The sequence below is a fragment of the Gamsiella multidivaricata genome, assembly GCF_025024155.1.
Source record: "Gamsiella multidivaricata strain RSA 2152 chromosome Unknown BC939scaffold_1, whole genome shotgun sequence".
Classification (NCBI taxonomy): Eukaryota; Fungi; Mortierellomycota; class Mortierellomycetes; order Mortierellales; family Mortierellaceae; genus Gamsiella; species Gamsiella multidivaricata.
Window position 1 is genome coordinate 717,312 of NW_026251709.1, and position 14,962 is coordinate 732,273.

Below are 14,962 nucleotides of genomic sequence, written 5' to 3' on the forward strand. Positions count from 1 at the left end.
TGGTCTTGCTGGAAACAGCCTGTCGATCGTTCCGAACGCCGTCACTGCCTGCGCCCGCTCTCATTGGTGCCCGATCGCTCTGTGGAGAAAGCAAAGATTTGTCGTCGATCACACGAGTATTTCCCTTGTTGACTGTGACAAAAACTTTGGATGCTGGGCTCGAAGGGGATATGGGCGATGGGAGGACGTTCTTCAGTGAAGAATAAGCTTGTTGCTGCTGTTGCTGAGAAGGGTGAGGTTGCGGGCTGGATTGCTGTTGATTCTGCTGTTTGGAGTTCTGTTTGCTGCCTTCGCGTGTAGAGACCGTAGGCTGTGCTTTCGCTTGTGCGCTGGCAGTGTGAGATGACGACTTTGTTGATGAAAAGGAGGATTGAGTCGTTAGATCAGAATGGGATGCCTTGGACTTTTGGTCCTGCCGGTTCTTTGATAGCAGTTGCGAGGGTGAGGGTGGCAGCTGAGGGGCAGAGGGCTGTCTGATGGGTGGGTCAGGGTAGAGGGTATATACTTGTGGTTTGGAAGGGCGCTTTTGCTGTAGCTTTCCATGCTGTGGTGGAGGCTGCGATTGCTGTGGGCGGTGACTCCTCGAGGCTTCAGTCTTGGCAGCCATTATCGGCGATGGTGTGAAGTGCTTGTCAAATGGGGTTTCTCGAGAGCTCTCGGGCTAGAAGACTGCAATATCGGATGATATTACGATGGTGTAACCACAATATACAGCACTTGCAGTAGTATGCGGTATCGACAGTGGACGTGGGAGGAAGTGCACTTTGACTTGGGTAAGGAATAAAGTGTGAAGCGTAAGCAAATACGATGAATGTTTGGAGACAAAGAAGAACCTACAAAGTCCATGGTACAAATTGCAGTACATGCAGAAGATAGAAAGAAAACCGTAGGTGAGTCTGATGTTCAATGCAGCAGCGTTATGCTTCATCCGCTTAACTTCCTCCCCTCTTATCTCCATCCATGGCCCGTGACAAACTTACTCAGGCAACCCTTCGATTGCTTCAGGTCCAAAAGTGGAAGGAGTGAAGGTATAAAGTATAGTACAGTTGACAGCACTGCAGAAAAGATACTAAGCAATAAAAGTACAAGGGTGTGCTGGACAGGAAGTGTGAAAAAAAAAAAATAGCAGCAAAATAGAAGGACAGGATGGGGGAAAGGAAAAAGGAGATGTACGCCGTTGCATCAATCAGGTCATGAAAGAGGAATGGTGAGGGACGAGGGAGGGATGCAATGAGGAAGGAAGGATTGCACAAAGGTTGGGATGAGAAAGGAATCACCAAGAGAAGAGGCAAGTTGAACCGCTCTTCCACACAAACAACACACGTCGGGTACCGAATGAATTCCCCACAAAGCAACGGTTTTTGTCTCTCTTCTTTGCCATAAGCAAACAAAGCAAAGCAGCTCACGGGCTCCTTTCTCTTTTCTTTTGTTCATACGCATAACGCTCCTTTTGTATGCTCTCGCGGAATACTTTGCTTGTTCGTGCTGCATGGTGCGTGTGCATCTGTAGACTATTGTGAACCATGAGTAATACTTATTCTCAGCAGCTTTGTGCTTCACATGCAGTTCAGGAAAGATTTGTACTCGTACTTTTGTCCATTGTGCCCCTCCTGTCTATCGAACAATGGATCAATAATTACCTCCGCCTATTCTTTGCGGTCTTATCCTCAAACAAAGAGGAGGCTGACTACAAATCGGGCAAAATGGCAGCGCAACGTCTCTTTCTTAACTCTTTTTGTCTTCCCGCGCATTTTAAGTTTTCTCCTCGGGCAGTGCGCGTTCTAGGGCGAGACGAATGATCCATCTGCAGCTTACGAATTCAGTCTACTAAGGACACATAAGCATGGGTACAACCATAGACATGGAGTCTCATCCTCTCTTTCTTGTCATGAGCCATGGCCATGTCCAAAGCGATCAGATGAAGACGCGTCCAAGGCGCGTTTCGCCTCCGGCCGGACTCGGTTCCTTACTAATTAGTATCTTCTTCTCCTGCTGGTCCCTTTGTCTCGGTCCCTGACGTGTATCGTGTGGTCCCTGGTTCCTGAAATTATTTGCGGCTAGTTTCAAGAAACACGTAGACTATTCTTAGCCTGAACCAGTCTCCATAAGTCAGATTAGGCGCAAAGGGACCTGATCCACTCAGCTCTTGTGGACCCAAGATTGCGCTCAATCGGATGTTTACAAATTGCTACCCCGTTGCAACCATTTTATCGTTACTGTTTTTTTCTTCTTTGTGCTCCGTAGTTGCCCAAGGCATGTTACGCATTTGCCTGCTTTGCCACTTTGCCACTACACGGTCCTCTCATACGCTCACATCCCTCCATCTGCTCCTGCTCAATGCACAAGGAATGCGTAATACGATTCAACGTCGAAACTAGCACAGAGGAGCAAAGTGTATACTGAATAGGCAGACTGCAGCCTTCAATCTAGACAGCACGTCTCCTTCCTTTTCCAAAAACTCCTCTGCCGCGCTCTTCTTCTAGTATCCAAAGCAACAGCACTTTCGCTCTCATTGAGTAGGCTCCGTCTTTTTATTTTATTCTCTTTGCTTTCCTGGATGTCGAGTCGCCACCTGTTTCAAAACAGATACAACTTTTGCTCCTAATACACCAAACTATGCCACTCTGTTCATCTGGAAGTGGTTGCTCCTATTGGTGTGAGAAAAGCGGGGAGGGAGGGGACACTCCTTCAGATAGAGAAACTGTGCTGCAAAACCAGCGCCTCCAGGAAATCCCCTTTGGAAACCCCTTTAAGACTATTAGGGATCTCCATTTTCGCTGCCTATGATGATCCTCTGGCAACCAAATACTAGCAACCTTGTTCGAATCATGCTGTTCATATATCTTGGATGTCAAAAACGGTTGCAGTTGCACTTTTTTTTTCTCGAAAAATTTCTAATCTGCCTAGGATCAAGACCTGCTCGTGCAAATAAAGTGAGCTCTACCGGCCATCGTCAATCAAGTCGGCGCAACAGCAGTAACAGCAGCATCATGTCTTCAAAAAAAAAATCGACAACATCATCAGTTACGCGGACTGTGTGAACGAGACGATTGTGAACATCGACTCTGAGCATGCTGAGATCGATGAACAGCCGGGCAGTAGCACCAGCAACCGCAAGGGGCACAAACTGAAGAAATGCATGAGCTTCAATCCCACCAAGGCTGTCATTGGCGGCATCTCCCAGAGTGCAAACGTTGTCAAGGGTGGAGTCACACAGAGTAAGCGCGCGCTCCACCGCAATGCGTCCATCCGCTCAGGTTTCTGGCTATGACTGGCGATTAACCGGAGGCCTCTATGCATTTTTGTAGTTCCATATACACCTTAATAGGGAATGGGCTTAACGACGTCGGCGGCGAGCTGACAAACGTTCCCGGCATCAGTCAGGGTGTGTCTATCCTTGTGGATTATCGCAAATTTCTGGACCGAGGTAATGTGATCGATCTGGCAGTGGCAGTGGTTATCGGTAAGACACTGCATATTGCGTACACAGAAGACCCTCAGATGTCATACCCCTGGGCGCAGCCCTTTGCCTTTGACGCCACTAACTTTGCTGCACTCTCTTGTTATCCATAAAAAAAATTCGTTCTACGCGCCTACAAATAATAAGCGCTGCTTTCACTGCAGTAGGCGTTCGAGTTTTTTTACTCATTTGTAGACGTGGATTGCTTATTCCTCCATATTTTGGTTTGTTGACGACTGCTTATTACTTCAGATCGTCGGTAGCTTGGTCAAAGACATCATCGCACCCATCCTTGCTCTCGCTTCTGACAGAGCACTTGAAGAAAACTTTGTGATTTTGCGCAAAAATGGTTCCTTTCCCAGTCCATATGTGAGTATTTCATGATGTAGGGTCGGGTATGAGCATTCCAGCGTTCTTGGAGCAGTACTCTCATGTTATCCTTGTGTGTAATTCTTATTGAAATAGTACTCGACGCGAGCAGCAGTGAAGGCGAGCGACGCCTTGTCCTAGAACTATGGTAAATTTATCCAGGGTCATCAACTTCTTCATCATCCCTGCTTGCGTCTTTATCGTTGTCAAAAGTAAGCTCGCTTTTATTCCTAAGTGGCGTACTATCTAGTTATTCGTCTGCTATCTGTTCTCTCTTCTAGTTTATCAAATGGGTCGAAACACAAAAACGGCTATAACGGAGAAAATATGTCCCTACTGTGCAGAATCCATTAGCCTGAAGACTGTCCGGTGCGGAAAGTGCACAAGTTGGCTAGATTTGGACGAGTATGCAAAAGCCGAGAGCAGGCTTGCCCAGAGACTGGAAGAAGACGAGCACAGGGTCGACATCCAAAAGGAGGAGTACTCAATGCATGATGGAGTCAACCGCTACTGAGGCTATGGATGGAAACAGTTGAACCTTCATCACCCGAAAATAGTATTTCCCTGCACAATGAGATAAATCCACTCAACTTTATCATAGCAAGCATCGATGACGAATTCAAGGCGCGGTAGCCAGACGTCTAGAACTTTAAATTCCTCAGTATTTGAGGGCGCCGGTAGCATTCATTCTGGTCGTTCGTCCGAATAGGGCAAATAACGGCCATCTCTACAATCAATCAGGCTCCAGAGGTGTTTTGCCCGATCCTCCAGCAACTCCTTCCGTGTGAGATCTTCCTGGTCAAGTCCAACAGGCCTTGAGAGACAATTTAAGGTTCTTAACCAAAACCTAGAGAAATCAAAAATTTAGGATTGGCTACAGAGCGTGCAAATCCAACTCGAGGAAAGCGTAGGAGCTTGACGATGAGTGGACGCGAAATCCACATGAAGGAACGAGAGGCTGAAATTGAATGGTGGTCATACGCAACACAGCCTTTGATGTAGCTGCGTGGGCTAGAGCGCTAAGAAACGAACAGGAAGGGACGTATAATTTTATTTTCGGAGCAGACAGATCTGGGGCAATGCGAGACAGAATATATGTCATTAGGATATACGATACATGGGGAAGGCGGGTGCCATTAGGCGTACCATTGGCTGGGCACTCATGAGCGGTTGGATAAGTGGATGCGATGCAAAATGTGAACATGTGGGGGCCTTGAGGAATTGCCCGAATGCATACATATGTGGAAACAAGGAGAGAGTCAGAGAAAGAAACGTGTATATATCATCTTGCATGCATCAGCTGCAGACACCCTATGAGTCTCTTTCTTTTATTTTTTTATAGCGGAGGCGCTCTTAAATGCACGCACCGGATAGGCTGACCATATAGCTAGCTAGTATGGGCCGTGGCCATGCTGTCATCGGCCCATCGTCCGATTCCCCCCACACGTGCTCTGGACAGGAGCGGCCGATGCTGGGATGCGAAGTGGGGAATAGACCATTGAGCAGATGCAGGGAGTCCACATGTACCTAAAATTTCATTCATACCCAATCAGAGCGCGTCTTCTTCACACGACGCATCTGTCGGACATGGCGAACCTGTGCTTCGTTTGTTCAGCTCTCAACCATGGGTGGGATGGGATGGCCATAGAGTAGGGAAGTGCCCCGCCGGTTAACAGAGGGCAGGGACAAGGACACAGCTTTGGCCATTGATTGTCCCCAGGTGCACTTTTGTCACAGATTGCAGCGATGGTGATGACGATGGCAACAAAAGTCTGCATCCCTTGGACATACTTCATCCTTAACCCCCGGCATGATGTCCTGCCCCAAGCTACTGTACGCACCCCCTTGCCTTGCCAAATGATTTGCCATCATTGCTTGGTTACCCCGGAACGTGTACTGGATACTGGATACTGTATACCGTATACTGCATGTATGTGTTATTGTTGGATGCGGAGGGAGAAGAGGAAGGACCTTCCTCTTGATCCTCTTGCACAACGCAGGTGCCTTTTTTCTCTTCTGTTTCTTCTTTTTCTTCTTTTTCTTCTTCCTTTCTCTCTCCCCTCCTCTCTCTCCCTCCCGCTTTCATTCTCTTTCTTTCTATCTCTCTCTTTTCTATCTCTTTTCTCTTTTTATCTCTTTTCTCTTTCTATCTTTCTTTCTCTCTTTCTACTCTCTTCTCCTAAAGATCTCTTAAGCAAACTGCGAAGGTGTGCCGGACAGATCTCTTGGATTATCTGATCCATCGTCTGCAGATCCTTTTCTCTCTCCTAAAGAACGATTCATTTTGTGCTGACAGGGGGGGGCGATCGCAGATTATTCTTTACCGTATCATGCAACACCCGTGCCTCGCCTCTCAGCACCATCGCACTCGTACCACTGCCACTGCCGACGCCACTGCTATCTCCCACTTCCCTCCTCCTCCTCCTCCTTGCTTAGTCTTGGCTGCTGCTTTCCTTGACCACACACAGTCCTCTACATCCTCAGTATCCCCATTGTCCCCAACATCTAGATCAACGTCGTCATCAACAGCACAGCCCCTCCTATCCACAAGCACTGACGCGACACCAACACACCCCTTCAACAGATCAACATCGGTTCCCCTTTCAGCACCACCGCATCATCAGGCCAGAGCCACAACCAACATTCCACCATCCGTCTCACCTGCTGGTACAGCCGAGACGATCGAGTCTACTGCAACACTCGCTAATAAACCTACAGCTGCACTATCCTGTGATCCCTGCATGGCCGAATCCAGCGCATCTCAGCAATCGTCTTCCCCACATCGCCATGCATCGGCAGCACCTCTCTCGCCAGCAAACGAACCAGAATTCGATATTGTGCATCATCCTATTAAGGACACGTTGCTGATCGTCTCATCGCTGCTCTCCTTGATGGTGCACAAGAACGATAGTCAGTACAACCCCCTCGTCGATCCTGTTACCCTCTTCCACTCACGAGCAGTTCCTCGGATATCGATCGAATCATATCTTGCTCGAATCCTGCAATTTATTCCATTCACAAACGAGGTCCTGCTCAATGTGCTCGTTCTCCTGGATCGGATTGGGGGATTGAGCGGTATGGAGATGACCCTGTCCGGGAGGGTCGAGTTTGGTCAACCCAAGCAAGCGGGGGAATCTTCAGAGCGACTCTTTGGCAACACTGCAGCACCCGCTCTACCACCAGTAACAGTTCCCTCGGCATCTACTGCACCAGCAGTAACATCTCCATCAACATCATCACCGACCTCTTCTTCCCGCTCCTCTCAATCCTGGGCAAGTGTATCAATATCAACCCCTTGTTCAGCATCCAAATCATACGAATTATCTCCCTCGTTCTCGTCGTCACCCTCTTCTCGATCGTCACCACAAATACCATGGGTAGCACGCTCTTCATATTCTTCGGCACATCCATCGACCTGCAGCAGCGCCTCATATTCCTCCCCGAAGAAAATTTTGCGAGACTCACGATCCTCAGCCAACTTGAACTCTGATTCGCCAATGGTGCAGAAACGTGCGAGGGAAGAAGCCGAAGGGAAGGAAGTAGGGGGACCCGACGTGTTTGGCGACCAACCGCAGCAATATCACCCACACAGCCAACAGGAACAATCACAGCCCCCTCTTCTACAGCATGAGGGCGATAGGGATCCTCCGCGCATTTCAAAGAAACCCAGGCTTGAACAAGGCCCCTCCTCACCAACAATGTCAGCGCCAAGCATAGCACCCGCAGCGCAGTATACACAACATGCATCTGCTACCATCGATGCACACGCCCCAGGCGGATCAACACCAGCGCCGACACCAAAGCTGACGGTCGCCCCAAATGGGTTCCGGATTAACAGCTTCAATATCCATCGACTGCTCATCACCTGCCTCATGGTCGCAGCCAAGTTCACGTCAGATCTCTTTTATTCAAACGCCCGATATGCCAAGGTAACTATACTCATATTAAGCTGCCAATAGATCTTTAATGCACAATGCAAGATGAATAGTGCACGTTCTTCATTCTCTCGTCCTTTTTGCCTACATTTATTTGTGTCCATTGTGCGTCCATTCTATCACATTATATTAAAAAGAGGGCGTTGCATCGAGGAAGCAACATGTGCACAATTATACGCTATAGCTCACTTCATTTTCTCATTCCTTCGCCCCCTCGCTTCAGTCAGGAAAATTTCTTCATATCAGACAAAAAGTGCTCAGCATCGCACAAACTCATTTTTGAACAGTTATGGAGTGATGTCTTTTTGCAATTATGAGATTAAACAAAGATGCCCTTTTATCGGTTTGTGTATTAAATATAGGTTGGCGGTCTTAGCCTATTGGAGCTGAACCAACTCGAGCTCGAGTTCCTCTTTACAACCCGGTTCGAATTGAATGTCAAGGTTGAGGAGCTCCAGAAGGTTGGTAATGCGCTCTTGCGGTTCAAGAACCACGAGATGATCCCTGAGCAGCCAGCACAGTCTTTGCAGAATAAGCATCAGGCACCACTTCATGGCCCACAAATGCGTACACCTATTATTGTTGCGGCGAATGGCCATCATAGTAATGTCACCACTACTGCCACTTCGGAAGTGACAGGCCATGGCGGTCAGAGCCAGCAGGCGAAGGCAGGCCGCTTCTCGATCCCTTCACCCACCAGTCCACGGAACGGACCCATGTCGGACAGAGCTGTTCTGTCGGCTACGCTATGTTCTTCGTCGGCGTCATCGACCACGACAACCAGTGCCCTCGTATCCACCGCCATTGCATCGTCGGACAGCGTCGGAAACGCACATGGGGCGACGGCGGTTGTCGCCTCTGAGGCGTCGTTACAGCGCCCTCAATTGCTCTCTCCTCCAGAGGAAAAGCACACGTGGGCAGAGACCGAGGTTCAGATGACTGAAGAGAGAATCGATCAGGCCCAGGACCAGAAAGAAGCGTCTGGGTCTGCATCCTCAAGTACTGACTCGGCCTTGTCGTCGGACCCTTCATCGTCATCATCGCCTTCGTAATCCCAGCACTTTATAGTATTATTGCATGTATATAGTTATATTGTTTTCCTATTTCTTCCTCTTTTTTGTTGTCTTTTTTTTTTTTTTTGCAGTTCATAGTAGAACATACAAAGTGCTTAGAGTAACTTGCACGCGTATGGTTCTTTGTACATCACATCCAACCTAATACAGCATCGTATAGTCAAACATGATCTTCTTGAAGACGCGTTTCCAGGATGCGTACATATGAGGACTGGAAATGGTGTGGTCACATGTTAAGGGTGCAGAGGGCAGCCGATTTGTTTATTTAGATCGAAAAAATTTTCTTCTTTTTATTTGTTCTTCACACCTTTCCCCCCCCTTCAGTTTCCCCTTCTCCTCAAGGTATGCATTGTGATCGATTGTTACCCTGACTCGACTTCAACCTCTGTTTCCTTCTTTATTGCCTTCATGGCCAAAGAGTCCCCAGCCTGGATGATCACCTTTCAACAAATTCAAACTAGAGTTTCTGAAAGCATACATGTTTATAATGCAAAATCTGAGCCAACATAACCCAAGAACTCTTTGGACCAGTTATCCTCCCTATGGGGTATCTTTTTTGAACAATTGAATGGTGCGGTTTCTGACGCGTTTGTTTATTTGCATCGATCGATCGATAGATGTGTACCGCCTTACCGGAACGAACTTGGACGGACTGAGTCAGCGATGAGAGTTTTTTATTTTTGAAATGGTAAGGATCTATTTTCTCATTCATTTTTTTATTTTCATTTTTTTTCATACTTTTTTTTTTCGTGACCACGATCGGAAGAACGCTTTCTTGGACAATTGTCAACTAGGATGAGACATAAGCAATTAAAGCTGGAATTACCGCCTGAATCAACAGTGTTGATAGTTATTGCACCCTACTGAAAATTCGACTTTTGCAGAAAAAAAACCAGAAAGATTGCTTCCGATCTATCCTATCCTTCTTTTTTTCTTTCATGCTTCATATCCAAAGTCGCGTGGGTCTTGAACTAATTTCATCCGCAAAAAATCGGTTTTTCTTTTCGGATTGATTAGATATCTCAATCAAGTCTTCAATGGAAGTGACGCGATGAAGTCGTTGTCGTGTTGAGCAGGATAGGAATGTCAATCGGTAAGCATTTTGATATGTTCTTTGACGACGACGCGCTCGATGGGACTGGAGAAAGGGTTGCCTAAGCTGATGAGCCCTTAAGGGTATGCACTGGGCACTGAAAAAACCATGTGGTCAAGCATATATACGGCCTAGAAAACCGTGGACTGAACCTTAAGCAACCAATCATCTCAGTCCTTTTCGTCTTTCTCAAGTCGAGACTGTCGAGCTCTGCTTAATATAGATTGAAGTTTCTAACCGGTCTGGTATTATCTTTTGTCTTTTTTCAGATTGGTAGATTGACTCCTCATTGATCATGCCCTGTTCCTCGCTCTGGAGCATCCATTCTCATGGCACGCAGGATCTTAATTGGTAAGTTCTCGCGTCCTCGGGTTCATCTCGGTGATTTTTTCTCCTTCCCTTCCGAACGGTTGTTTGTTTTTATTTTTGCATCGAAAATGATGATCCCCTTTTAGATGACGAGTCTGAATGTTTATACACTGAGCGGTTTTCGCAAAGTGTTGTTACGTGTTGAGACTCTTTTATAATACCATTCATGCATTTCTGATTTTCTTGCAAGAATACAACAACCCGTTCTCTCCAGAAAACCCGGGTGCTTGTTGATATACTGTATATTTATTTTTGTTAACGACATTTTTTTAATTATGTCCGTTGGTCAAAGTAGATCGACTCCTTCATGCGTTCCCAAGTCGCTTTGGCATCGTTTTTTTCAGCTTCAAGTCTGGATCGGATTGAAAAGGTAACGATTGGGACCCATGGATCCATGACCCTTCCCTCCTTTGGCGAAAGAAGAAGACCGAAAACTTTTAGTATTTCCTGTCTGCATGAGATGAATTTCAATTAAAAGACAAGCATATGTCTGAGTTACGATGACACCTTTGACCGACTGATGCATCCCACAAATACGACCACGCGTTCTGAACGGAAGCTCGAGAATAAACAACAACAGAAAACTAATCGTCCCAACGGTTGTTTGCTTCTGTTGATAGGGTACTGTAACAGGAACATGCCACGGCAACAAAGATTCCTTTGTTCTTTTCCCGAGCGGCCGCACGACTTGATGATATCTCTTCAAGCAAAGTATCAAAAGGTAAAACACCAACTCCCTTTTTTCTCTCTTTCCATACCTTGGGTGTCTTCCCTGCTCATTCCTCCTTTCAGCTCAATGATGATTTATTTAATCACGACGGTCAACTTAGCACAAAAGTGCATTGATTATAACGGCTGTGACAGGCCACTACCTTTCTGACTCTGCATGCTCTCCTTTTGATGCAGAGGTTTTGTTTTGGAGAGAATGGGATTATCGATACACAGTTTTTTTTTTCTTGAACTGTTTTCGCTTGAGATGTTGACATGCAAACTCATCGTTTCTGAACGTCCCTTCTTTTGCTTTAGGTATGTTATGGGCTGTCTTTTGTTTAATGTAGTTGATATTATTTACAATGAACAATAAACTGTTGTCAAAACGAATACTTTTATACTATGTGCCTCGCTTCAGTCTGTGTCTCGCACCAGTCCACGCAAATGATAGAGTTTATTATGTAGCAAGTGACCATTAAAAATTAATGACACTGCTGTCCTCTGCCACGACTTGATGAGGTATCATGGCAGGGGCATGGTCAATTTCAACACATTATCTACAGAAAAGAAGCAGACGAGGAAGAAGAAGAAAAAGGATACCGGTTACTCGTGCAACCCCATTCATTATTCATTATCGATCAACTTTGATCCTTAAGTCGCCCTCGATAGACGCACGTCAACATAGAAGGCACTGTTACACTTACGACGATGCTTGACTGCAAAGAGGAAGTAGGCGACGCTGTCGAGTTCTTTGGCATTGACCGAGTTCCAGTGCTTGGTCGCAGCAGTAACGAGGTCGTCGCGTGCCTTTGACTTTGGTTTCAGCTTGTTTAGCCGGCAATACCGGCGTAATGCTGAGATATCCATATCCGCAAAGTCGACCTTTTTTGTTTTTGTGCGTAGTTGTATGTCAGACGCGTTCCATTGATGAGGGCGTCCAGCGGTAGTTGTCCAGAGTGATGGGGATCAGAAAAGGGATGGTTCACATCGTTGAAGTAGGTAAAATAATAATATTAATATTAATTAGTTCACTGAAGGGACCCGTTACAACAGCCCTGATGCTCCAACCCCTACTCGTATCCTTTCATTCAGTCCTTGGCCAGGAGAGGTATGCATCGTGTGTGCTTACAGTGATAAGTGGTGCCTCTGCTTTCCGTTTGGCGGTTCCACTGCTGACTGTCAAACTGGATCCTTTCTCACCGTGTCCTGTTCCTGAGGAGGAGCGGTCGTTTCCTACTCCTGAGCCAGCACGTTCCAAAACTGCGTTTCCATTGCTGTGTCCACCGTGTCCCCGTTCAGAGTTTCCCTGGCGGTCGTGCGGGTTGTTGTTGGAAGACTTGGCTCCAGTGGAGGTCGAGGATCCTGCGTCGGATGCCTTTTGTTTCGGTGCCATCGAGTCCTGAGTGAGTGAGCGGGCGAGTGTGCGTGCCTTGTCTGAGGAAACAGGCTAGAGCGGGAGAGAGCGAGAACGGGAGCAAGGATGGGAGCGAGAATAGGAGTGAGTGGGTGAGGTGGAGCGAGACGAAGAGAAGACGAGGCTGAGGAGGAGAAAAGAGGATGGGGAGAGTGGGGGGCGATGGCAAAGGTGAAAAAGATCAGTGGTTCGCTCGCTGCCCCTCCTCTTGGGCAGGTTCTTCTTTTTCACGGTCACTCCCTTGCGCTCTGCACCCCGTTGGCTGCATGGATTTCCCCCCCTCCACTTTCCCCTCTGGTGCTCTGGTACAGCCGTGAGCTCTCCTCTCCCCCAGCATCAGGTCGATCCCTCGACAATGGACCCCGACGACCAGCACCTGCGAGGAACCCAGCACCGTCCACCCGTCCTCCTTCAGTCCGATGACCACGACCACTCTGGTCATCACTCCCGTCGCTCGTCGAATCCTCACCCCCTCAGCTTTGGTCTCCCGGACAAACCCCTGTCGCGACAGGGTCACCGGCACGATGATATGAACAACGACTATGACGATTCTTTATTCGGATACCACTCGGATCACGGAGACCATCGACGAGGAAGTGGAAGTGCCCTGGATGAAGACGAGCGACCCGCTCCTGTGCACGCGCAGGCATGTCAGGATTCGTGCCCTGTGCAGGATATTTATACAGAGACATGTTATTCGCGCTTCAGTAAAGGCGCCCGCACGTAAGGGCCCCTACCCGCCTTAACTTTCTTTTTATCATTTTTTCCCATTTCGAAGGGCTCAAAGCTGAGCATCGAACCAACATATATTCACGCATTTGCCTTGTCTATATCTCGATTAGGAATCTCTATGGACTGGCGGTGATCAAAGAACTGGAGAGTAGCACGCCACCAGCACCACGGATACTGGATCAAGGAATTTCGTCCGCAGAGGATACATCAACTAATAACGATCGCGTGAAAGGATCCAGCATTTTTACAAGCAGCGGCGACATTGCGTACAAACACCTCCCAGCAAGATATGCCCTCGTCGCAGCCGGTGGGACCATCAAATGCTTCATGGGACTTCAAGAGTCATTCGAGTTCACGCTTGGAGAGGCTGTTAAACCAGTAGGCAGCATAGCTGATACTGGAGCCACAGGAGCGACTGAATCACCATCATCATCAGCGGCAGCAGCAGCGGCAGCTTCAACAACAGCAACGGTGGTGAACCAGGAGATCATTTCCATGGACGCGTTTGAACGCAAAGACGGACGTGGCTGTCAATTGGTCATCGCCGTATCCATTGCGAAAGTACGTAAGAGCGGTCATTACTGTCGGATAGAACCCAGCTTGATCAGCGACCATCATTACGAACGGAACATTTCTCTCAGTTGCTTGCGGACTAAATTGTTTCTCTGTTGATGACTTTAGGGCGAGAATCCTGCACAATTTGAGCTGCGTTTCTATGGTGCCAATACGTTTGGCGAGAGCATTCGAGATCTCTTGGTTCAATTGCCAAGTAGGTGCTTCTGCACAGATATATATCTTTTGGATCGCCTTTTAGAATCCATCTTTACCCATGGTTATTAACAAAAATGCGACGTTCTTGCTTTGTCAATTTTTGTGTTTATAGACACTACAGACATTCAGTCCATTCCAATACCCTGGGCACCGACTAAGATTGCCCACACCCCACTGGATGACGACCCATTCGAGATGGCAGTCCTAGTAGCAGGGAGTGATAGCAGTGTTCATTTCTTTGTTCAGGATCTGTCAACATCAGATACTTTGACCGACAAATTCTTTGATGAGCGACCTATTGAGCCTCATGTCACAGTCCTGGCGTCATTCACGTACTGTGAATACTGGTACGGAGGCCTTGCGTGAAGGAAGGACTCGTCATTGAGCAAGAAATACGTTTGAGGGCCATACTAATGTGATATTTTTGGCTTTATCGCATAGTGTATTGAGTCTTGACGTAAAGGACTATCCTACATGCCGAGTCGTGGCGGCAGGGACACAAAACGGGACGTTGAATGTCGGGATTATCCCTAGGGACCCTAAAACACTGAAACTGACCCGCTCTCAGACTAGGTGTCATACTGTCGTCTTATTTGCACCGATCACGACTCTCAGCGTGTTTACGTCCCGAGTCCCGACAGAGCATCGACAGAAGCGGGGCGGGGTCGTTGGTAATAAGGATGGTCAAGGGCAGACGCAGGCTGATCAGCAGGCTGAACAGAGCGCGCAGACAGCGACTAACGAGCAACAGAAGAAGGAAGATATGAAACCACATGATGTGGAGGTGGACGAGGCTTTTGAGGAAGAAGAAGAAACTGGGATCCATCTGTTGGTGACCTGCGCGATCGAGCAGGCTTGGGTCTACAGGTAATAGACACAAGAAGCACTCATCACCGTCTTATCAAGATATTTGCAGAAAGGTCCTAATTTTGCATATATCGGTCCCTTTCTTTTTTTCTCCCTAGCGATATCAACAAGTTTGGATTAAGTCGGAGGACAGATCTGGCAGAATGCTCGCATCACGACAGCATCCTG

At 47.6% G+C, this 14,962-nt stretch overlaps 4 protein-coding genes across 4 annotated transcripts; 3 read left to right on the forward strand and 1 right to left on the reverse strand.

Annotated features, from left to right (window-relative positions):
- The first annotated feature begins 4,860 nt into the window (after window positions 1-4,860).
- BC939DRAFT_434272 (uncharacterized protein) lies at window positions 4,861-5,190 on the forward strand. The gene has a single exon (XM_051553352.1). It carries the CDS (start codon window positions 4,947-4,949, stop codon window positions 5,169-5,171), a length of 225 nt encoding a protein of 74 aa, XP_051417892.1. The 5' UTR covers window positions 4,861-4,946; the 3' UTR covers window positions 5,172-5,190.
- Window positions 5,191-6,280: 1,090 nt separating this feature from the next.
- Window positions 6,281-8,905, forward strand: BC939DRAFT_405301 (cyclin-domain-containing protein). The gene is made up of 3 exons (XM_051552824.1): window positions 6,281-6,904; window positions 7,619-7,758; window positions 8,127-8,905. The coding sequence occupies exons 1-3, from the start codon at window positions 6,571-6,573 to the stop codon at window positions 8,814-8,816; spliced, it is 1,164 nt and encodes a 387-aa protein (XP_051417893.1). The 5' UTR covers window positions 6,281-6,570; the 3' UTR covers window positions 8,817-8,905.
- A 2,431-nt stretch (window positions 8,906-11,336) lies between these two features.
- Window positions 11,337-12,597, reverse strand: BC939DRAFT_434283 (uncharacterized protein). Its single transcript, XM_051553353.1, has 3 exons — window positions 12,140-12,597; window positions 11,715-11,892; window positions 11,337-11,567 (listed from the first exon to the last, which is right to left on the reverse strand). The coding sequence occupies exons 1-3, from the start codon at window positions 12,401-12,403 to the stop codon at window positions 11,533-11,535; spliced, it is 477 nt and encodes a 158-aa protein (XP_051417894.1). The 5' UTR covers window positions 12,404-12,597; the 3' UTR covers window positions 11,337-11,532.
- Window positions 12,598-12,714: 117 nt separating this feature from the next.
- Window positions 12,715-14,886, forward strand: BC939DRAFT_5297 (uncharacterized protein). The gene is made up of 5 exons (XM_051561528.1): window positions 12,715-13,147; window positions 13,267-13,717; window positions 13,838-13,925; window positions 14,040-14,274; window positions 14,369-14,886. Exons 1-5 carry the CDS (start codon window positions 12,780-12,782, stop codon window positions 14,796-14,798), a joined length of 1,572 nt encoding a protein of 523 aa, XP_051417895.1. The 5' UTR covers window positions 12,715-12,779; the 3' UTR covers window positions 14,799-14,886.
- The last annotated feature ends 76 nt before the right edge of the window (window positions 14,887-14,962 follow it).

Bases quoted from the DNA above. Each gene is read 5' to 3' on its own strand.
- BC939DRAFT_434272 (XM_051553352.1), top strand. From the start codon at position 4,947: ATGGGGAAGGCGGGTGCCATTAGGCGTACCATTGGCTGGGCACTCATG.
- BC939DRAFT_434283 (XM_051553353.1), bottom strand. From the start codon at position 12,403: ATGGCACCGAAACAAAAGGCATCCGACGCAGGATCCTCGACCTCCACT. The intron at 11,893-12,139 runs GTAAGCACACAC...AAAACAAAAAAG, and splicing joins CAGAGGCACCACTTATCACT to GTCGACTTTGCGGATATGGA. The intron at 11,568-11,714 runs GTAAGTGTAACA...TCTTTTCTGTAG, and splicing joins CTTTGCAGTCAAGCATCGTC to ATAATGTGTTGAAATTGACC.
- BC939DRAFT_5297 (XM_051561528.1), top strand. From the start codon at position 12,780: ATGGACCCCGACGACCAGCACCTGCGAGGAACCCAGCACCGTCCACCC. The intron at 13,718-13,837 runs GTACGTAAGAGC...TGATGACTTTAG, and splicing joins TCGCCGTATCCATTGCGAAA to GGCGAGAATCCTGCACAATT. The intron at 13,926-14,039 runs GTAGGTGCTTCT...TTGTGTTTATAG, and splicing joins TCTCTTGGTTCAATTGCCAA to ACACTACAGACATTCAGTCC.
- BC939DRAFT_405301 (XM_051552824.1), top strand. From the start codon at position 6,571: ATGGCCGAATCCAGCGCATCTCAGCAATCGTCTTCCCCACATCGCCAT. The intron at 6,905-7,618 runs GTATGGAGATGA...GATCAACACCAG, and splicing joins TCGGATTGGGGGATTGAGCG to CGCCGACACCAAAGCTGACG. The intron at 7,759-8,126 runs GTAACTATACTC...TATTAAATATAG, and splicing joins CAAACGCCCGATATGCCAAG to GTTGGCGGTCTTAGCCTATT.